The 22761-nt window shown below is 45.1% G+C and overlaps 1 protein-coding gene and 1 long non-coding RNA gene across 3 annotated transcripts; both read right to left on the bottom strand.

The window, feature by feature from the left end:
- Positions 1-3925: 3925 nt before the first annotated feature.
- LOC131817657 (zinc finger protein 883-like) lies at positions 3926-5136 on the bottom strand. The gene is made up of 2 exons (XM_059151198.1): positions 4698-5136; positions 3926-4314 (listed from the first exon to the last, which is right to left on the bottom strand). The coding sequence occupies exons 1-2, from the start codon at positions 5134-5136 to the stop codon at positions 3926-3928; spliced, it is 828 nt and encodes a 275-aa protein (XP_059007181.1).
- Positions 5137-5197: 61 nt separating this feature from the next.
- On the bottom strand, positions 5198-22551 carry LOC131818220 (uncharacterized). Of its 2 annotated transcripts, XR_009348731.1 has the most exons (9): positions 22215-22551; positions 21320-21390; positions 19523-19730; positions 18016-18984; positions 17470-17644; positions 11274-11357; positions 10928-11012; positions 10185-10451; positions 5198-5219 (listed from the first exon to the last, which is right to left on the bottom strand). It is a non-coding gene; the product is annotated as an uncharacterized LOC131818220 (long non-coding RNA). The 2 variants fall into 2 exon arrangements; XR_009348730.1 differs by having other exon boundaries at positions 18074-19730.
- Between the last annotated feature and the right edge of the window lie 210 nt (positions 22552-22761).

The raw sequence follows: 22761 nt of genomic DNA on the forward strand, positions 1-22761 counted from the left end.
GACACATCAGTATCTCTCACAATATTGAGGAAAGCCAAACCAACAACACCAACAAAAAAGCCCACCGTGCTTGGTCCCATGTAGAAGAAAAAACAACAAAGTGGTCTTCTCTGAGGCTGGAGGTATGAGAGAGATGAGACTGTATTTGTTACATAGGAAAAATCAATGGCCGACATACATGAAACCCATGTAGAAGCCACCCTACCGGAGGAGGTCCTGTGATCAGAGGGCTCTCAAGAACAGCCATTCGCTATGAAAATGCTTTTTAAGAGTCTCCCAGTGTTGCCTCAGGCAAAGGCCCACAATCCACTCTAGCACCGTAATTCATTAAACCTTTCCACATCCTGTCAGGAGAGTATGGAAACAGATTTGTCATGTCACTCGACATTCCATATATTACTTAGTACATGTCTATATCAGTCACTCCAGAACTGTAGTGACCTCTCCTGATTTAATCCATGTTGGTATATTGATAAGCCACAAGTCTGACCTACTCTCGTTGGATGCGAAGTCCTAGGGAATGCTTGTATTGGTTCTGGAGTGTCACTCACACCTTCCCTATTATCCCTCCCCAAGTCAAAGTCTGGGCAGTATTATAACTAGACTCTAGATCTCAGCCAGGCAAACGATGAGATGGACTAGGAGAGGTAGGGTTCCTCTATGAGGACCAGTTACACACTGCAGCAGAAAGCTCTCCAGGCCCTCTGAATACTGACAGATGTACTTTTCCCAGTAACAATGATCTCAGTCTTTGTCCCTGGATGTTCTCAACATCACACAAGCCACCAGGCATAGGGAATCTGAATTACTAGTGCAGATGGGACCACTGTCTGAACGTGACTGACAGCAATCAGTCCTGAGGCGTACAGCAATAGAAACTTTCAACAGATCTGCATAAAAACTGGAGATCAAGTCAATGAATTAAGTAAGGCCTTCCATTCATTTAGTCATCTACTTGATAAATATCTACTAATGACCTACAACATCTAAGGCACCTAAGGACTTGGGAAAATTCTTGTCCTCATGGAGATTACATTATGACACCAGGAGATACACAAACAAATATTAAATGGTTTAATGAGTAAAATAAGTATTAGAAAAAGTAATGTAGGGGGCGCCTGGGTGGCTCAGTGGGTTAAGGCTGCTGCCTTCGGATCAAGTCATGATCCCAGCGTCCTGGGATCGAGCCCCACGTCGGGCTTCCTGCTCAGCGGGGAGCTTGCTTTCTCCTCTCTCTCTGCCTGCCTCTCTGCCTACTTGTGATCTCTGCCCGTCAAATAAATAAATAAGAATATATTTTTTTAAGATTTTATTTATTTATTTATTTGAGAGAGATTTATTGAGAGAGATCACAAGCAGGCAGAGAGGCAGGCAGAGAGAGAGGAGGAAGCAGGCTCCCTGCTGAGCAGAGAGCCCGATGCGGGGCTCGATCCCAGGACTCCAAGTTCATGACCTGAGCCGAAGGCAGCGGCTTAACCCGCTGAGCCACCCAGGCGCCCCCAAATAAATAAATAAGAATCTTTAAAAAAAAAAGAAAAGAAAAGAAAAATAATGTAGGAAGGGAAGTAGGACACACTTCTCGACAGAGTTGGATGTAACATCTAACTTTTACTGGGAGAGTAAAACTCAGGTCTTGACTTTCATAAGCCCAGGGAGTTTGCAGACCTTTCCCCTAACTTGAATGTATTGACTCAACTTGTCCTTGAAATCACCTGTTCATTTTTATTTTTAAAGATTTATTTATGTATTTATTTGACAGAGATCACAAGTATGCAGAGAGGCAGGCAGAGAGAAAGGGGAAAGCAGGCTCCCTGCTGAGCAGAGAGCCCGATGCAGGGCGCGATCCCAGGACCCTGGGATCATGACCTGAGCCACAGGCAGAGGCTTTAACCCACTGAGCCACCCAGGCACCCCCTCATTCCCTTCTTGGTGTTAACAATAATCAATGTTCATTTTCTTGTACCAATTTGCACACTATACTGTAGAACTGTATATACAATTTGAACTCCGTAAAATCGAATTCTCTGTCCTTTGCACAAAATTTAAATTAGGTTACCACTTGAATTTTTTTTTTTTTAAGATTTTATTTATTGGAGAGAGCGAGCACAAGTACAGAGAGGCAGAGGGGGAGAGAGAGAGAGACCCAAGCAGATACCACGCGGAACGTGCAGCCTGATGCGGGACTGGATCTCACGACCCTGAGATCAGACCTGAGCCAGAACCAAAAGTCAGACACTCAACAGACTGCACCACCAGGTGTCCCACCACTTTGCATTTTGAGTCCTGTCATTAAGAAAAGTAAGGCAACGTCATGATACTGAACTCATGAGGCTGAGAGTGTTACTGAGTAACTTGCTTATCTATTTTTATGGCACCTGAGGCAATGTCTGAGAAAGGTCTGAGGAGGAAAGTCAGCACAAGACCACAAGTCGTGCTAGGTTTCACCTGGATCTCACTTAAAGTGAGGCCCCATGGATTTAGAATGTACCCATCCCTGGGAACTCTCACTGCAGAAACATTGCTACAAGTACAGCATGTACAGTACCACAAGGGCCTGGAGGAATTAGTGCACATGGGCACAGTTCAGAAGTCCGCTCTAAGAACTCTACTCCAGAGGCAGGCTTGTAAATGGGACCAGAAGTCATGGAGATCATCAGTGCATGTCCCACAAGGGCAAAAACTGAGCACTGACCAACCCAGGTGTTCACCAACAGAGGAATGGGGACAACTGCTGGTCCATCTACACAGGGTGGTTATGCTGTGGAGAAGGAGAACTTCATTTAATGTAGATGTAAATCTCAAAATCAGTTTGAGATGAGAGTCATGAAGACTCCACAGTGCGATTCACTTTCAAGTTCAAAACCAGAACATTTCATTTAGGATTACATCAACGTGAGAAAACAACGAAAAGCCAGAGAATGATAACCTAACTCTGCAAATTATTTACCTGAGGTACTGAGGATAATAGACATGGCTTTTCAAGGACACTGGTGGCTTCTGAGGTACTGGCAATATTCTTCTTGTTAGCTTGGTTGGTGAGTTCATTCACTCTTCTCTAAAACAATACATGTAATTTACAAATGTTGTCATATATGCAGTTGAGAGAAATTCAAGGGAAAAAAAAAGCCGTGTGTGTTCAGTTTAGGAATATTTATCTCTAATATCTCTGTGACTCCTCTTACAGGCGGTCCTGGGGATGCTCTTTTATCAGTCTCTGCCTCTCTCTATTCTTGCTCTTGGGCAATAAAAACAGTGACAAGATCTCTAAAACTCAGTGACTGTAGGATGTGTGGGAGAAAATTTGGGTGACACCATGGTCGGGTAATCCAAACCTACATCTGGAACCATATTTGGCCACCATTATTAGGAAGCAAAGCATCAAGTAGTAGCTACTGGTTCTTCCATGTTGTATGAGGTCTAATGTTCTCTCGTTTGAGGGGGAGCTCTCCAGTGTGGCTGAACGAGGTAGGATACAGCATCTTTCTTGTTAGGACAGAAGCAAAAGCCAAGAGATCTTCCCATCTACTCTTTGGCAGTTAGGGAACAAGCACTGTGATCTTGGCTTCAGAGTACTTAACGAGACATGACAGAGACTGAGGACCAGTGCAGTTTCATTTGTAGAGCACTACTGCTCATGACTGCTCACTACTGAGGGCACCGTGCAGGCCTCCTATGGGAGGAGGAGGCCAGAGCTGCCCAGGTCATGGGGTAGAGGTCTCACTTTCCACTCTTAAACCAGATTCCCTTTGTCCTCTTCACTTTCACAACTGGGTTCATTGCTATTCTGTCCATACAATGAGAACTTGGGCCATTGTATAAACTGCTTTTTAAGAGAATTGGCATCATTTCTGCTACCTGTTACCAAGATCTTGATTGATTGTTACCTAACGAGAATGTGCACACTTCCAAGTCCCGCCAGCTTTCGCTAACATTCTTCGCCATGAATTCGCTGATGGTGCGTAAGCTGTGACCTGCACCTGAAAGGCTTCCCACATTCGGGGCAATCAAAGGGCTTTTCGTCAGTATGAATCTTATGCTGACAAAGCGATGAAGTATTAAAGGCCTTCCCGCATGTGTGGCATCTGAATGGCTTCACCCCACTGTGCGTCCTGTGGTGTGTGACAAGTGAAGAGTGGTTATTGAAAGTTTTCCCACACACGTGACATTCGTAAGGTCTCTCCCCTGTATGAGTCCTCCTATGAATGATGAAATGGGACCTATAGGAAAAGGTTTTGCCACATTCCTTACATTCATAGGGTTTCTCGCCAGTATGAATTCTCCTGCGAAGTGTAAGTTGCATGACCGGCAAAAGGTCTTTGTGCAGTCCTCACAATGATACGGTTTTTCTCCAGTGTGAACTCTCTGATGCTCAATGAGGGAAGAGAGGCGTACGAAGGACTTCTTACACTTAGTACATGTGTAGGGTTTTTCACTGGAATGAATTTTTTTTTCAAGATTTTATTTACTTATTTGACAGAGAGAGAGATCACAAGTAGGCAGTAGGCAGAGAGGCAGGCAGAGAGAGAGAGAGGAGGAAGCAGGCTTCCTGCTGAGCAGAGAGCCCGATGCGGGGCTCGATGAGACCTGAGCCAAAGGCAGAGGCTTAACCCACTGAGCCACCCAGGCGCCCCCAGAATGAATTTTCTGATGTCTAATGAGCTGTGCACTTTGAGCAAAGGCCCTGTCGCAGTCCTTACATTTGTAGGGTTTCTCCCCACTGTGAATCCTCTGGTGAACAATCAGAGCTGAGGAACGGCTAACGGCCTTTCCACATTCACGGCACTTGTGGGACTTCTCTCTAGTATGTGTACTCTGATGCTGAGCGAGATGGGCAATCTGGCTGAAGGTCTTCCAACATTCCTTACACTCATATGGTCTCTCACCTGTGTGAACTCTCTCGTGCTGGTTAAGGTGTGCCCTCTGATTCAAAGTTTTACTACATTCATTACATTTAAAGGGTCGCTCTCCTGTGTGGATTCTCTGATGCTGAATGAGAGCTGATCGACGGCAAAAGGATTTCCCACATTCGTGGCACCAGCAGCCCTCCTCCTTAAGGATCTTCTGATGGACAAAAAGGTGTGTGTTGGTACAGGAAGTTTTTGTGTATTCTTTACATGTGCTGATTGTTCGTTTCATCACTATTTCATGTTGAAATGTTTCCTCTTTTATTAAACTTTTCCTGAGAGAAAATTCCTTGCGCTCCCACACTGACTCACTCTCTGAAAATTAACATATAAATATATTAATATAAGTAAACATACACACTCCCACTGTTGACAATCTCGGCTTAATGACTGTAGTATTTAAAGATATAGATGTGGGGCACCTGGGTAGCTCAGTGGGTTAAAGCCTCTGCCTTCAGCTCAGGTCGTGATCCCAGGGTTCTGGGATCGAGCCCCACATCGGGCTCTCTGCTCAGGGGGGAGCCTGCTTCCCCCTCTCTTTCTGCCTGCCTCTCTGCCTACTTGTGATCTCTGTCTGTCAAAAAAAAAAAAAAAGAATAAAGATATAGATGTACAAGGACGTTGACTGTCATACTATTTTTTTAAGATTTTATTTATTTATTTGACAGAGGGAGATCACAAGTAGGCAGAGAGGCAGGCAGAGAGAGAGAGAGAGAGGAGGAAGCAGGCTCCATGCTGAGCAGAGAGCCCGATGTGGGACTCGATCCTAGGACCCTGAGATCATGACCCGAGCTGAAGGCAGCGGCTTAACCCACTGAGCCACCCAGGCGCCCGACTGTCATACTATTTAGCAAAAAGCTGGAAACAACCATTAATAGTGTCTATTTGAGTTGACATTATGTCCAAATAGTCTGGCTCATTTATGAAAGTATGAAAAATAATGAGTTTCAGCTATATCGACTGGAAGAGATAAAGCTGACTGAAAAAACCAAGTTGAAGAGTAACAAGTGTAGAAAGGTATCTATTCTGTAAGAGCAAGAAATAATAAGATGCTCCCTGAGGGTGTGTGTGTGTGTGTTGTGTGTTAGCATGGATAAAAATGTGAATGTACACCTACTATATTACTACCACTGGTCCTCTAGGGTAGTGAGAATTAAAATACAAAGAGATAATGAATTTTTTCTTTTTACAGCATGTCACTGAATACTTAACAAATAAAATAAATCCATTTTTATAAGTTTAGAAGGTTTTTATTGTCACATGCTCTAACTAGCCATTACTCACTCAATCCAATCATTTCAATAACGAAACACCGATGACACAAGAAAGTGCATAACCATGAGCAATTTGAGAGGCAGAGCAGGAGGTCGTGGTGGGTAGGGAGAGAAAAAATGAAACAAGATAGGATTGGGAGGGAGACAAACCATAATAGACTCTTAATCTCATGAAACAAGCTGAGGGTTACTGGGGGATGGGGACGGGGGTAGGGATAAGGTGGCTGGGTTATGGACATTGAGGAGGGTATGTGCTATGGTGAGTGCTATGAATTTTGTAAGACTGATGATTCACAGACCTTTACTCCAGGGGCAAATAATACATTATATGTTAATTTTTTTAAAACTTTGAATAAAAAAAAAAGAAAGTACATATCCAATCAGTACAGATAATGACTGATACAAAATTTCAGAGATAAGCAGATGTTTGGAGGTAGGACTTCTTTTTTTTTAAGATTTTATTTATTTATTAGAGAGATGGAGAGAGACCACAAGTAGGCAGAGCAGCAGGGAGAGGGAGAAGCAGGCTCCCTGCTGAACAGGGAGCCTGATATGGGGCTCAATCCCAGGACCCTGGGATCACGACCTGAGCCAAAGGCAGCTGCTTAACCAACTGAGCCACCCACGTGCCCCTGGAGGTAGGACTTTTTTTAATTTTTTTAAGATTTTTTACTTATTTGAGAGAGAGTGAGAGAGAAAGAGCAGGAGCAGGGGGAGGGATAAAGGGAGATGGAGAAGCAGACTCCCTGTTGAGCAGGGAACCCAATTCAGGACTTGATCTAGGGACCCCAGGATCATGACTTGAGCCAAAGGCAGATGCTTAACCCACTGAGCCACCAGGTGCCCCATGACTGGTATTCTTATTAAGAAGAGATTACAGGGGCACCAGAGTGGCTCAGTGGGTTAAAGCCTCTGCTTTTGGCTCAGGTCATGATCTCAGGGCCCTGGGATTGAGCCCCGAGTCGGGCTCTCTGCTTGGCAGGGAGCCTGCATCCCCCTCTCCCTCTGCCTGCCTCTCTGCCTACTTGTGATTTCTGTCTGTCAAATAAATAATAAAATCTTTAAAAAAAAAAAAAGCAATTACAACACTGACACATATAGAGGAAAGACCACGGGAAGACACAGGAAGGGGATGGCCAACTCCAAACCAAGGAGAGAGGCCTTAAGAGAATCCAATCCTGCTGACACCTTGATCTCAGACTTCTAGCCCGAGGTAATAAATTTCTGTATTTACACCATCCAGTCTAGGGGGCTTTATTATGGCAGCCCAAGCAGACTGACCCAAGGGTCTTGGCCCAGCAATGACGTAAATTCTTCTGCTAACAGCATAATCTGAAGACTATGGACTGTCCAATCACTGTGTAGAACACTGCACTGGTCCACTATGTTCACGACATCATGTTCATGAGAAATTAACAATACAAAGTGGCAAGTAATCCAGATGACCTGGTAAGACACATGTGCTCCAGAAGGTGGTGGACAAATTGTATGAAGACTTGGGGATCTGGCACGAAAAGAAGATTTTAGGGATCCTGTGCAGAGGGAGAGGAAGCCTGACTCGGGCCTTCATCTCAGGATCTGGGATCATGACCTGAGCCAAAGGCAGATGCTTCACTGAATAAGCCACCCACGTGCCCCCCCCCCCCAACAAATTCTGATGTTAAAATCCTAATTCTCAGTGGGGCAGTATTTGGAGGTGGGCCTTTGGGAGGTGATCAGGTCATCAGGGTGGATCCCTCATGAATGAGATTAGTGCCCTTGTAAAGACTCCAGATAGTTCCCTCTCCCTTTCCTTCATGTGAGGACACAGTCAAAAGATGGATGTCTGTGAACTAGGACGCAGGACCTCACCAGACAATGAATCTACCAGTGCCTTGATTGTCCACTTCCCAGCCTCCAGAACCATTAGAAGCACATGCCCGTTGAGGTATCTGGGTAGCACAGTCAGTTAAGCATCAGATTCTTGGTTTTGGCTCAGGTCGTGATCTCTGCGTCACGGAACTGAGCCCCACATCAGGCTTTTTGCTTAGAGGAGAGTCTGCTTAAGAATCTCTCTCCCTGGGGTGCCTGGATGGCTCAGTGGGTTAAAGCCTCTGCCTTCGGCTCAGGTCGTGATCCCAGGGTCCTGGGATAGAGCCCCGCATCGGGCTCTCTGCTCAGTGGGGAGACTGCTTCCCCCACTCCGCCTCTCTACCTGCCTCTCTGCCTACTTGTGATCTCCGTCTGTCAAATAAACAAATAAAATATACTCTTAAAAAAAAAAAAAAAAGAATCTCTCTCTCTCCCACTGCCCCTCCCCACCATACTTGGGCATGCTCTCTCTTTCTCTAAAATAAATAAATAAGTCTTTTACAAATGAGAGTGAAGCAAATGCTTGCTCAATCTGTGGCATTTCTGTTAAAAGCAGCTCAAACAGACTAAGGAAGCCATCAAATACTTATGTTTACGTGGGCCAAAGCTGCCAACACGAACCGGGCAGTGTCCACATCACCAGCTCTCAGGTGGGTAGACCAGCAGCATCTTCCATGAGATGTAAGAGGTGCATCCAGGATTGGGTAAGAAAAGGTCTAGAGGGTACAGGGAAGCCACACGGGTTAAGTGGCCAGACCCCCAGACCATCTACTAGTGATGTGCGAACGCTTGGCCACTCCAAAGCCTGTACAGTCATCATCCTGTTTAACATTCTTTAACCTTGGGGCACCTGGGTGACTCAGTTGTTAAGTGTCTGCCTTTGGCTCAGGTCATGATCCCGGGGTCCTGGGACTGAGCCCCGCATCAGGGTCCCTGCTCCTCCCTCTCCCACTCCCCTTGCTTGTGTTCCCTCTGTGTGTGTGTGTGTCTCTCTCTCTCAAATAAATAAAATCTTTAAAAAAAATTCTCTAACCTTGGCTCCTACTTTGCCAAGGCGTTTAAGAACATCTTGTAATTCCCTTTATTAAATAGTAAATTCCTTGGCTGGGCTATACACTCTTAGAGAAAACCCCCACTCTTGGCCAGAATTAAAGATCGAATATGTTTATTCATGGAATAGCTTTCTTTTTTTCCTTATTTTTTAAAAGATTTTATTTATTTATTTGACAGAGAGAGAGAGATCACAAGTAGGCAGAGTGAGAGGGGGAAGCAGGCCTCCTGCTCAGCAGAGAGCTCGATGTGGGGCTCTATCCCAGGACCCTGAGATCATGACCTGGGCTGAAGGCAGAGGCTTAACCCACTGAGCCAACCAGGCACCCCATGTTCACGGAATAGCTCTTGGATGGATACACTTATCCAGTTACTCAGAGGACAGAATGAGTATTTTTTGCATAAAGAAAACAGAAGCCCTGACGAATGTTTTCAAAAGAATAGCCATATGAATGAAAAGAAAAAAAAGCAGGAAGATGAGCCAGTGAGAAACCACCTGGAGAGCAAAGGCAGGAAGCGGATCATTAACTGCGGAAGCGAGGGGAGACTCACTTCCATCTGGAGGCTGGAAGGAATTATTTTAAAAGACAGATGAAAGCCAGATCCACTCTGGAACTGAACTAAAGGGCTCTCTGAAGGGAGGTGTCCAAACACCTCAAGGCTGTTGTCAGAGCAGCTGGCCTTATGCATGTGTCGCCTCCCCCTGCTTGGTTCCCCACTCATCTGCTCATGAAGATCTTGCCTCCTTGCTTCTCATCCCCCACACCTGTTTCCCTTGCTACAGTAGGAAACCTACATCAGGCTTAGAGATAGAAATGCCTGGGCAAAGAAAAAGAGACAGCAAACGGCCATGCCATTATTACCTGAGAATTGAGCCCCGCTACCACAGCCCTCAGGAAGAAAAGCCCTTATGAAAATGACCAAGCAAAGTTTAAAGATTTCCTGAAAGATGAGAACAAGAGAGTTGCCCACTTCTCACTGCTCTTTATGGGACATGGAACAAAAAAATAAAGCAAAGACCACAGTAGTTCCCCCAAAGAATTCTACTGAAAGGAAGAAGATCCACCAGAGACCAGACACTGAATTCAAGGCTCGATGCACTTACCCAAGCCAAACCAGGTTCTGATAATTCTCCGACATCACCACTGTGTACAATTTTCTCTGAGCAGGGTTCAGGAATCGCCATTCTTCTTGGGAAAAGTTGATGGCCACATCTTGGAACATTACTGATCGCTGAAATTCCAAACACTTTCTTATTCACAAGGTCTTGGAGAAAAGGGCTAGGTCTTGGCGGAAAGACTTGCACGGTGTGGGTGTTATGGCGTGTATGACAGGATCCAGATCTTTTTTGGACAAGTATATGTACATACGTCTAGACAGTAAAAAAAAAAAAACAAAAAAAAAAAAACAAAAAAAACCCCAGCTCTTTGGATGGAAACAAGTATACTATATTTTCCACCAATATGTTAAAACCGGTTATAGGAGTTTGGATTTCTCCTTTTGTAAGAGTATTTCACAATTTTCTAAATCTGTATGTGTGAAATAGGAAAACTGTTCTCCAACTAGTATGGAAACAAGGGAAAATCTCACTTCTTTTTTAAATTTGCCGTTGGACATGGAATTAAAGTTTGGGGCACCTAAAAGTCTACACTATTCACAAAGCTCTCCATTTCACTAATGACTTTATTCTTCTCATTTCCCAGCCACTTTGCTAACTCTACCTCTTTCATGGCGCGTAGCTGTGTTTTAGCCCCGTCTGCAATCCTGAGGACAAGTCAGTTGGACTCAAGTTCACACATACTGACAATAGTCTCACCACAGAAAAGGAAAAATGAAATCCTAACTCACCAGTGATGTGCCTTCTAGAATTCCGGGGTTACCCTCCCCTTCATGGAGCCCCTCTCTTGAAGACCGGAGTCCTGTGGATGCAGAGCTGAGGACAAAAAGGGAACCAAAAACCAAAACAAAACAAAACAAAAGGCTAAACTCTGCTGCCTAAACTCATATCCATTCCCCCCCTGTAAAACATCAAAACAGAGCAGCATGTCCAGCCACACACCTTCCTAAGAGCATTACTGGTTCTTAAAGGTGTGAGAGATCATGTTGCGATGTCTCCAACATCCACTCCTCCAAATGGCCCCTGGTAATGATGATCGAACAACACTTATTGTTCTGAGAGCTTTGCGTGTATTACCTTGATGCTCTGCTGGCGCTGAAGCAGCCATTCCTCTTTGTCTAAATGTCTCTGCCTGAGAAGGACTGGATCCTGAGACACCAGCTGGAGAAAAAGAAGGGAGGGATAAGAGTTCTCAGGGCTACTCCGCAGCTTCTCGCATCACTGGCTTATGAATGCCTTGTTCTGAAAAAACCGCATGGTCACAAGACATCCCAGCATAATTAAGAAGCACGAAAGAGCTGCCTGGCATCGCTTCTCATCCGTGAAATGGAACTGGATAGGACAATGAGAACTAATGAAAACAAAGCAAAACAAGAAGTTTCCAGTGAAGTGGCAATGTGGACAATTAGGATAGAGAAATAAATATGCCAGGTAACCTCAGACAGTAAAGAGAGGACATAATGGGAGGGAAAACCCCTAGTGCTAGGGTCAACAAAGATAAAATACTTAGAAGTTTAACAAAAACTGTATGACAAAAACCTATACAACCATCTTTCAAATATGGCTGAAAGACAAAGTAGATTTCAACAACACAAGGATTCCCCCTTTTCTTGGGCAGGAAGACCAACCCATCACAATGGTAAGTCAGCTACTTAAGACGACATGAACTCTGTTATTTGGCCAGTATGTCCTCAGCTAAAGGCAGAAAGAAGGCTCCATGCTCCCCAGATGATTCTGTGTTAGCAATCCCGATAGTCCGTGCAAACAAGCAAGGCTGGGACAAAGCAAATAACAAATAACATACCGTGGGTACTGGGAGTCAGGTTTCCTTCTACCACAGAACCAAGTTTTAAGGACAGAAAAGCAGAAATACAGAAGAAACTCCATGCTGCTGTGCTGTAATGTTATCCATGAGTGCACTGGTTTTAACCAATGTAGACAAGTTGTGAAACAGAGGCATGGGTATTTGGCTGCTTCAGGATGGAGCTGAGCCTCTCCTTCCCGGCTGCTGGCTGGGTCTCCCAGAGCCTGACCAAAGCGGATGATGAACGCGCACTTCACAGCTCTCACAAGGGCTGTACGGTCACAGAAGTTGCTGCCGAGGCTCTGGGTAAAGAATGGAAGGGTTATGTGATCCAAATCTCTGTTGGGAATGACAAGGCTTTGCCATGAAGCAGGGAGTCTTGACCCTCGGCCATACCCACTGGCTATCTGAGTAAGGGGCATTCCCGTTACAGACCAAGCAGGACTGGAGAAAGAAAGAACAAATCTGTTCAGGGTTGCACTGTGGATGTCAATAAGGGTGTTCTCCACTTAGTAGAAAGAAGGGATACTCCTGGACTCATTGATATTACCATGCCTCATCACCTGAGGCCTCAAAGAGCTAGTAGAACCTGCAAACTTCTCAATCTCTCTAAAGAGGACATTCACCAGCATGTTTTGAGAAAGCCCCTAAATTAAGAAGGTAAAGAGACCTAGAATCAAAGCACCCAAGATTGTCTTGATAATCCATGTGTCCTGCAACGCAAATGTTGGTGCGTCACTCTGAAGAAACAGCATACTGAGGAAAAAAGGAAGATGCTGGAGAATATGCTAAACTTTGGCCAAAAGAATGAAAGAGGCCAAAGAAAAACACCAGGAACGAACTGCCAAGAGGCAGAGGCTGTCCTCTTGAGAGCTTCTACCTCTAAGACCTGTCAATAATGAGATTTTCTAAAAGTAACAAATAAATAGGACCAGACAGCAAATCTCAAGAAAAAAAAAAAGATGTGCATATGCATGTATATAGTAGGCTGTATGTTAGGATATCCCATCTGTCCCCTAATCAGGGCTAGAAACAATAACATCCAAGCGGTAATAAACACACTCAACCCCTACTCAGCCCCAACCCTTGGTTTCTAAGTACCAGTCTCTAGGAAAGAAGGAAGGAGAAGGAAAAGGAATGGGGGGGGGGTAAGGAAGGGAGAGGAAAAGAGGGAGGGAAGGGGGAGGGTAGAGGGAGGGAAGGGAAGGAAAGAGAAGAAAACAAACCCCAGGATGCCATGGAGATATAGACTCCAGGTCTAGACAGGCAAAGTGAAAAATGTGCCTTTATCATCTCGTTGTGCTAGAAAGGAAGTGCTCATAAAATAATGGGGCATGTCTAAAACACACAGGAACCAAATAGAGGGTGCTCCCCATAGCAAAACCAGGGACAGCTTGAGCAAATCAAGTAATTATGAGTACTTCCTCTCAAGATACTTGTTAATTACAGGGACTAAAATAGTAGCTTCACAATGGAGAAACCTGTCAGACATCACCTGAATCATGTTATCAAAGCAAGCATTCCCAGCTGACATCAGGTACTGCCTGACAACTACGATGTACATAGGAGGGCACATGACATCTGTGGTATTCATTTCCAAAATGAATAACCTTGATCTAATCATGAGAAAACATCAGACCTACCGAAGTTAAAGGTCCTCCTACAAAATAACTGACCTAGACTCCAGAGTGTCAAGGTCATGAAAAACAAAGAAGACCTAAGGAACCTTCAGCAACTGGAGACTTGGGAGACATGCCAACTAAATGTAATGTGGATTGGATCCCAGAACAACATAAAGTACAGGAGTGGGGAAACTGGCCAAATTAGAATAAGGTCAATAGAAGAATGATTAGTTTTTTATCAATATTAACTTCATGTGTTCATGATGGTTATACAAGATGTTAACTTCAGGTGCAGCTGGATAAAGAGATTGTGGGAGTTTTGTACCATTTTTACAACTCTTCTCTAAGTTCAAAATTATTTCCTAATAACATATTTATGTATTTGAGAGAGAAATGAGCAAGGGAGAGGAGAAGCAGAGGGAGACGATGAAGCAAACTCCATGCTGAGTGCAGAGAGTGATGGCAGGGCTTGATTCCACAACCCTGAGATCATGACTTGAGCCAAAACTAAGAGTTGGACATCCAACCGACTGAGAAGCCCAGGTACCCCATCATAACAACATTTTTAAAAGAGGGATGTCGGGGTGCCTGGTTGGCTCAGTGGGTTAAAGCCTCTGCCTTCAGCTCAGGTCATGATCCCAGGGTCCTGGGATTGAGCCCCGCGTCAGGCTCTCTGCTCAGCAGGGAGCCTGCTTCCTCCTCTCTCTCTCTGCTTGCCTCGCTGCCTACTTGTGATCTCTGTCTGTAAAATAAATAAATAAAATCTTTAAAAAAAAGAAAAGAAAAGAGGGATGTTATGAAACACAAAGACTGAGGAAATGTCAGTCAGGTTAAAGGAGACTAAAGAGACATGACACTTTAATGCAATGTATGACACTCAATTTTCTTTTGCTATAAAAGACTTCACAAGGATAATCAACCTAGGATTAAATGACAGAATTATAACACTGTGAATTTTTAAAAAATATTTTATTTATTTGACAGAGAGAGAGATCACAAGTAGCAGAGAGGCAGGGAGAGAGAAAGGGAGAAGCAGGCTACCCACTGAGCAGAGAGCCCAATGTGGGGCTCAATTCCAGGACCCTAGGATCATGACCTGAGCTGAAGGCAGAGGCTTAACCCACTAAGCCACCCAGGCGCCCCTCACTGTGAATTTTTTTTAAAGATTTTATTTATTTATTTGAGAAAGAGAGCGAGCACAACTTGGGGAGGGGCAGAGGGAGAAGCAGGCTCCCAATGAGCATGGAACCCAATTCGGGATTCGATCCCAGACCTGAGCCAAAGGCAGATGCATAACTGACTAAGCCACCCAGGCACCCCTACACCAGTGTGAATTAACTGATTTTGATAATTTCACTGCAGTTATGTAAGAAATTCACACTGAAATATTTAGGTTAAGGAGCATCACGTCAGCAACTTACTTTCAAATATAACATATATTTCACATATAACAACTATAATATATAACAACATATATTATATATATTATATATATTTCAAAGTAACATATTTAGAGAGAAATATATGGATAAAGGGAAGGCAGTAAAAGGTTAGCATTTGAGGAATTAGAAAAAGAGGATGGGAAATTCTTTTTACTTTATAATTTATTGTAACATTTTTAAAAATTTGAAGATATGTCAAAAAGCAAAGTAATCATCATCATAATAACCTATGTAATAACCTCATTGGAAAGATTATCCAGTTTTGTGATTGCCATTTGTTAAAAGCAGTCTAGTCAGTTATGAAAAGTACAGCATAGAGAATATAGTTAATCATAATAACTTGGCATGATGAACAGACAGTAACTCTACTTATTGTCTTGAATGTTACAGAGTTGTTTCATCATAATATAATACTGTGTGTCACCTATACTTCAATTTTAAAATTTTAATTACTTTTTAAAAAATATTTTATTTTTTTAAGATTTTATTTATTTGCTGGAGAGTTCAAGAGAGCATAAGCATGAGCAGGCTCCCCACTGAGCAAAGAGCCTGACTCAGGGCTCCATCCCAGGACCCTGAGATCACGACCTGAGCTGAAGGCAGACAATCAACTGAGCCACCCTGGCACCCCTTAAAAAAAAGTGTTTTAGTCAGAATTTGCTACTCTATTATTTCTACCTGGTTCTATTTCTGGAGCTCATAGATGAAAATAGCAATTGAAATTCCTTTTTACCAGAGACATACTTTCACATATCTCTGCAGCTATCTCCTCTCCAGGCAAACACATAGAGATTTTTCTACCCCTTCTCAAGAGACATAATTTCCAGACTCCCCACCATTCTGGCCTTCCACTAAGTAGAGACCCAGTTTATCAAAATCCTTCTGAAAATGCTGCTCCCAGTATCAAATTCAATCCCATGGTGATTTAGTCATTACAGGACACAGGAGGAATATGAAGTTTCAACTGAATACCACGAGGTAAAGGAAAAAGTAGATCCCTAGAGTCTCCCAGCTGTGGTGGGAACTCCAGCTGTGGTACCACTCCCACCTGGGGTCACTGAACTAACACTGCAAGGAAATGACTTCAGGTTCACTGGGAGAAGGTCATTTTCATCTTGTCTTTTTTTTGACCATTTCAATTCTTTCCTACCTCTCATCTTCACATCTTTTTGTCCTTTACTCCTATCCTCTATTTTTAAGAGAAGTGGAATCATCAAAGTAAAAAGGATATGGATGAAAAACTGATTCAGCCAGATACGAAGAAGTTTCTCACAGCAACCTTCCTTACAGAAATTAAGTACACAGAGTATTTCCAATTAACAGGTAAGGTATCAACTTGATTTGTTGAACAAACATTTCTGAAGGTATAATGAATGCTTAAGAAGGGCAATGGACACTTGGGGTGTAAATGCCAACAGGCCTGCCTACCCACAGTCCACCAGTAAAGCTAGACATCATCTAAGAGTATGAACTGCTGGAGAGTTTTTGGGCTTGGGAAAAAAGAAAAAAAAAAATCCTCGGGTGAGGCAAATAATGGAGAAAGAGGACCTGTAGGGTAATGGTAGTTTTCCTAAGGTCATCATCTTCTGCAGGACTTTCTGAACCAAGTGTAAGGAACAGACATCTTACCATATGCACTTGTGATACTGCTAATGAAAGAATTTGAGAACTAAGTAAGAGTTTTCAGCTATTTTAGTGTGAAACTCAGTAAGAGGAAACCTCACTAATATGGAGGGGAGCCAGCAGCAGTAGTTCTCATGTCCCACCACTCCTGTCAACTGCAGACTAACAGGTGACGAGGGACCTTGCACTTTGAGACTACTTTCCTATCCCAGCATGTGGAGGGACGGTACCCCCCAGTAACAGCCCAGCCATGAGAAGCCACTACACTCCCAACTCCAAGTCTTTTCCCACGGAGATTTTGTTTCTAACAAAGTTCCCAACTCTCCCGTCTCCTGTATACAGGAGTGTTCTTTCTTTTCCCTTCCTCGCCTTTGTTCTCTGGGCTTGCCTGTGATTGTGCCCTGGTTGGCACATCCCTAACTGCAAGTATTTGCTATTCCTGAGAAAAAAATTATCTTTTGCCCGTAAAATAACTGATCTTTAATTTTTAGGTTAACTCTGGGCAAGTAATAAGTCAAAACAGTAAAATTAAATTTGCTTCCTTGAACAATGACATATTATGATATACACTTGCAGTTTGTACATATTCCAATAAAGCATTTTTAAAAGGACAAACGTCTATCCTTGAGGACAGGCAGGCACGGCCACACGGAATTAGCCACACCCCAATGACTGAGAGGCTTTGGTAGGGTTGGCCCATGAAGGTCAGGAAAAGCAGCAGGAGCTACCCTATTTGGGCGCAGGCCCGCGATCGAGCTCGCGAGAGGGCGCTGGGGCAGCACCTGGAAGAGCGCGGACCCCAGCAGCTGCAAGCGCGACGCGCCGCCCGAGGCCCAGCGGTCGAGGCGCACGCTCCACTGCGCCCGGCACCTGCCCAGCGCGCGTTTGGTGCAGGGACCGCCGTACTACTACACGAAGCGAGCCCGCGGCGTCCTCTCCAGCCAGCACAACTGCCAACTGCAACAAAACACACTTCGTCTTCCTCATCGCACAGACATGAGGGCCGCGGCTGGTTCTGAAAACCGCGATCTCGGGGCGCGGGGGGCAACCACTCCATGGCAGCCAGGCCCCCGCCTGTTTGGGCGGGGCAGGGCACCATTCCCGGCACCGAAAGGTCGGACGCTGTCCGCTGTTCGAGAGACCGCGTCCGGTCTCCCGCGGGAGCGAGTCGGGGCTCGGAGAGACGGACGACGTTCCCGTCACACAGCCTCCGTGGAGCTCCAACAGCGGTCCCTGCAGCCCCCACCCGGGCGCCTCCAGGGCCCCACCGAGGCCGCCCACACCCCGACGCTGACCCCCGGGCCCCCGCCCGCAGGGATCACCAGTACCCGAGCCCCTCCGACGCGCCCCCAGAGCGTCTGTTCCGCACGGCGCGGAAGTCCTAACCTGCCACTTCCGAACGCCTCTACCACTCCGCGGAGAGCGGCGGCGTGGGACTCCACGCGGCTGCGCAGCAAACCTCCTTCCGCCGCTGCGCACGCCCGCCCGCACACATGCGTGTTCCAGTACTCCCGACCGCGTTCCCTCCCAACGCTCCCACTGGAGACACAGGAAGCTGAAGCACCGCTTCCGCTGTCGCCCGTACGCATGCGCATCCTCATCCGCAAAAACTTTACTTCACCCATGCCAGTCCCGAGACCGGGAGAAAGGAGACCATGCTTTTTTGGATAAGGGCTTTTGGTTCGTTCCTAACCCAGGCATTCCCGGTTCTATATTCGCCCCTCAATACTGAAGCTCTGCTTCTGGCTGGGCAGGACAACGGGGCGTTTGGGACTCCGAGACCACGGCGGCGGGGGCACGCATGCGCACACCGCAGCGGAGCGGACTCTCAGAATCCACCGCGGCCGGTGGGCGAGGCAGGGCTGTGAAGTGGACCCTCCCTTCCGCGCAGAACCTCGGACACCTTGGGCGGGTGCTTGGCCTTCTCTTGCTCCTTGGGGCTGGTCTTCACCACGCCGCTTGTTGCCAGGACGGGTATGGGGCTTGGCCGGGGCGTCCCGCGCTCAGATCCGCTCATTCCGTGTCCAGTACCGTAAAATTTCCTTAGTGTTGACCTGTGATACGGCTGCAAGTAGTGGCGCTGTGGAGGGCTCCGTGGGGAGGACCGTGCGGCCAGGGGCAGGTGACTGGAACCTCTGAGTTACCGTGTGCGGGTTTGGTAAAGGAAGACCGGCTGTGACCCAGGCCTCCCCAGCCCTACTACTCGTTGTCCGTGAGCAGCTGGGGATGGAACCGAACTGGTGGCAGGCTCGGGCGGAGGCAGATGAGGCGGCGCGTCTGCGCCCGGGTCGGAGGCGCTGCCCGGGAACAAAACTGAGTAAACCGAAGGTCCGATCGCCTTCGTGAAGCGATGCATGCACCTGGCAGCGAACGAGCGAGTACCCTGAGCACCGAGGAGGGCCACGTAGGACTTTATCGGAAGCGGGTGGGCCGAGAGGGTTATTAGCAAAAGAAAAGGGTTGTTCCGGGCAAGGCCATCTTCCCTTGGAGCAAGGGCGGGGGTCCTAATTAGGTGGGTCATCTCTTCCTTTGGGGGATAGAGGACCCGTGTGACCGATGACCGTTGTGGTGACCCGGAGGTTCCTGCATGGCAGGTTAAGACTGCATTTCTGGGAGAGGATGAAAGTGCACTGGGGTTAGTATGGCCCCGATTTGGTGACGTGGCCTCAGCGACACCATGTGGGGCCAGAGGTTTTCTTTTTAAATGTCTTTAACGTTTGTGGCTACATAACAAAGTCTACCCAAAATGGAGTAGTAGCCAGGGCGAGGACCACTTTATTATGTCCTGTTTCTGGGGGTGAGGAGTTCAAACTGGGCGGGATAGGAACGATTTACCTGTTATTCGGTACCTGCTGCTTGGATACCGAAGGTGGCCTCTTCGTTCAGAGCGTGAAACCTAACTGGAAGTCCCGTTGCTAGGCCTCTGTTTTCGCTGCCAGTGGGTTCCTCAGCTTTATTTCATGTACTCTCAGACCCTGTCCCTCTTCACTTGGTCTCTTAATGCCTTTCCAGCAGGATGGCTAGACTCCTCCCCTGAGCTTCCCTGAGGATAAAACAGCCTTCTTAGTTTCTGACCTGGAGCTGGCACCTCGTCACTTCTGTCATGTTCTCTTGATGAAAGCAAGTTGTAGGCCCAACCCACATTCTAGGAAAGGGGAACTGCATTTCGTTTTGGCAAAAAGAGTGAATTAGCCTGATAGTCTTCCTAGAGGTCACTAAACATAACCTGCTTTAGATTACCTAAAGTAGAATTGATTATGAGTGGCTTTCAGCAGAGTCTGGGTGTGCTCATATGCATATGTAGGATTCTAGAAACCATTGTGGTAGGTATTCAGTTCTTTTTAATCACCCTGTTTATCTTGAACTTTTCCCTTACCATTCAATTTTTTTTTTTTTTAGATTTTTAAAAAAATTTATTTTGCAGAGATCACAATAAGGTAGAGAGGCAGGCAGAGAGAGGGGGAAGCAGGCTCCCTGCTGAGCAGAGAGCCGGATGTGGAGGCTGGATCCCAGGACTCTGGGATCATGACCTGAGCCAAAGGCAGAGGCTTTAAACCACTGAGCCACCGAGACACCCCATTAAATATTTTTCTGCACCCAAATTGTAATGAACAAATAGTATGTCACAGTATTCCCCTTTAGTGATAAAGCTAAGCTGCTCTTAAGAGATACAGATTTCTGATCAGCTCCTTTTCATGCCTCCCAACGTCCTATTATTCAATTAGACTCTTTTAAGGAAGTGTTTGTCATTTCAGGGATCAGTGACATTCAAAGATGTGGTCTTTGGCTTCTCCAGGGAAGAATGAAGATCACTGAACTCTGCTCAAAGAGATTTGTACATTACTGTGATGTTGGAGAACTACCAGAATTTGGTTTGGGTGGGTAAATGCATCCAACCCTTAATTCAGCATCTGGTCTTGGATGTGTCTTCTTGTTTTGCTGGGAATCTTTAGTCAGGCTCTGATTTTCCATGAAATGTGAGTGGCTGTCTTTATCCCATCTGCCGGATACCAAGGACTTTTCTCATTTTATAATGGCCTCTATCCTTATTAAAATATGGCTGCGTTGGGGCACCTGGAGGGCCTTCGGCTCAGGCCATGGTCTCAGGGTCCTGGGATTGAGCCCCACATTGGGCTCTGCTCAGCGGGGGGCCTGCTTCCCCCCTCCCCCGCCTGCCTCTCTGCCTACTTGTGATCTCTGTCAAATAAATAAATAAAATCTTTAAAAAAAAAAAAAAAAGACCAGTCATATTTCTATATGCTAGCATTAAAAAATTAGAAATTGAAATTAAATACCACTTAAAATAGCACCAAAAAATAGGATATATTTAAATAATCTGTACACTCAGAACTACAAAATTCAGTTGAGAGAAATACTGAAGAAATAGCTACGTTACGTTCATCCCTTGGAAATCTCAATATTATTAAGACATCACTTCTCACCAAATTTCATTTATGTGTTCAGCACCATCTCATTCAAAATTCCTGTAGGCTTTTAAATAGAATTCAACAAGCTGATTCCACAATTCACAGGGAAATGCAAAAGCTACAGTAATCAAGACAAATATTGGCATAAAGAAAGAAAAAGAGGTTAATGAGACAGACTAGAGTCCAGAAATAAACGGGTACATACCTTGTCAATTGATTTGGAGGGAAAAAGGCAAAGTCAATTCAGTAGAGAGTGAAAGTGTTTTTTCAATTGCCCTGGAACAATTGGATATGTACATGTAAGTAACAACTTTGATCCATGCCACTTTGTACCATATACAAAAATTAACTCCTAAATAAGGCTAAATGTAAAACCTAAAACTAGAAAACTTCCAGGAAAAAGTATTTGTGACTTTAGATTAGGCAAAGATTTCTTTGCTATTTCACCATAAAATATAAAAATGATAAATATAACCTCATCAAAATTAAGAATTTCTGGGTGCCTTAGTGGCTCAGCTGGATGTCTGACTGTTGATCTCCGCTCTGGTCGTGATCTCAAGGTCATAGGTTCAGGCCCCATGTTAGACTCCACACCCAGTGCAGAGCCTACTTTTAAAATTTAAGAATTTCTGGGGCACCTGGGTGGCTCAGTAGGTTAAAGCCACTGCCTTCGGCTCAGGTCATGATCCCAGGGTCCTGGGATCGAGCCCCACATCAGGCTCTCTGCTTGGCAGGGAGCCTGCTTCCCCCTCTCTCTGCCTGCCTTTCTGCCTACTTGTGATTTCTGTCTGTCAAATAAATAAATAAAATCTTTAAAAAAATTAAAAATTTCTACCCCTCAAAAAACAAAACTAAGATAATGAAAAGACAACAGCCTAGAGAAAATTATTTACATATCACATATGCACATTGGTGCTTGTATCTGGAACAGATACAGAACACTCAACTCAAAAGAAGGCAGACAAACCAATTTATAAATGGGTAACAGATTTGGGCAGATACTTCACTAAAGATTAAGTAATGGCAAATGGTCACATAAAAACATGCCCAGTATCATTAGTCATTAAGGAAATGCAGATTAAAACCACAATGAGGGGTACCTGGATGGCTCAGTGGGTTAAGCCTCTGCCTTCAGCTCAGGTCATGATCCCAGGGTCCTGGGATCAAGCCCCACATCGGGCTCTCTGCTCAGCAGGGAGCCTGTTTCCTCCTCTCTCTCTGCCTACTTGTGATCTCTGTCAAAGAATAAATAAAATCTTTAAAAAATTTAAAAAAAACACAATGAGATACCATGATACACATTAGCATCTGAAATTATAGGGAAGGACTAAATACCAACATTACAATATTGAGTAAATGTTGAAAAATACTACATTAGTGGGGCACCTGGGTGGCTCAGTGGGTTAAGCCGCTGCCTTCGGCTCAGGTCATGATCTCAGGGTGCTGGGATCAAGTCCCGCATCAGGCTCTCTGCTCAGCAGGGAGCCTGCTTCCTCCTCTTTCTCTCTGCCTGCCTCTCTGCCTACTTGTGATCTCTCTCTGTCAAATAAATAAATAAAATCTTTAAAAAAAAAAAAAAGAAAAATACTAAATTAGTATACTGTTTGTAAGCATGTCAAAGTGTATGTTAATATAAAAATATAACAC

Source organism: Mustela lutreola, chromosome 16 (assembly GCF_030435805.1).
Source record: "Mustela lutreola isolate mMusLut2 chromosome 16, mMusLut2.pri, whole genome shotgun sequence".
NCBI lineage: Eukaryota > Metazoa > Chordata > Mammalia > Carnivora > Mustelidae > Mustela > Mustela lutreola.

Excerpts from the sequence above, each read along its gene's own strand:
- LOC131817657 (XM_059151198.1), bottom strand. The coding sequence starts at position 5,136 with ATGAAACGAACAATCAGCACATGTAAAGAATACACAAAAACTTCCTGT. Across the intron at positions 4,315-4,697 it reads TGGGGAGAAACCCTACAAAT|ACCTTTTGCCGGTCATGCAA; the intron begins GTAAGGACTGCG and ends GACTGCACAAAG.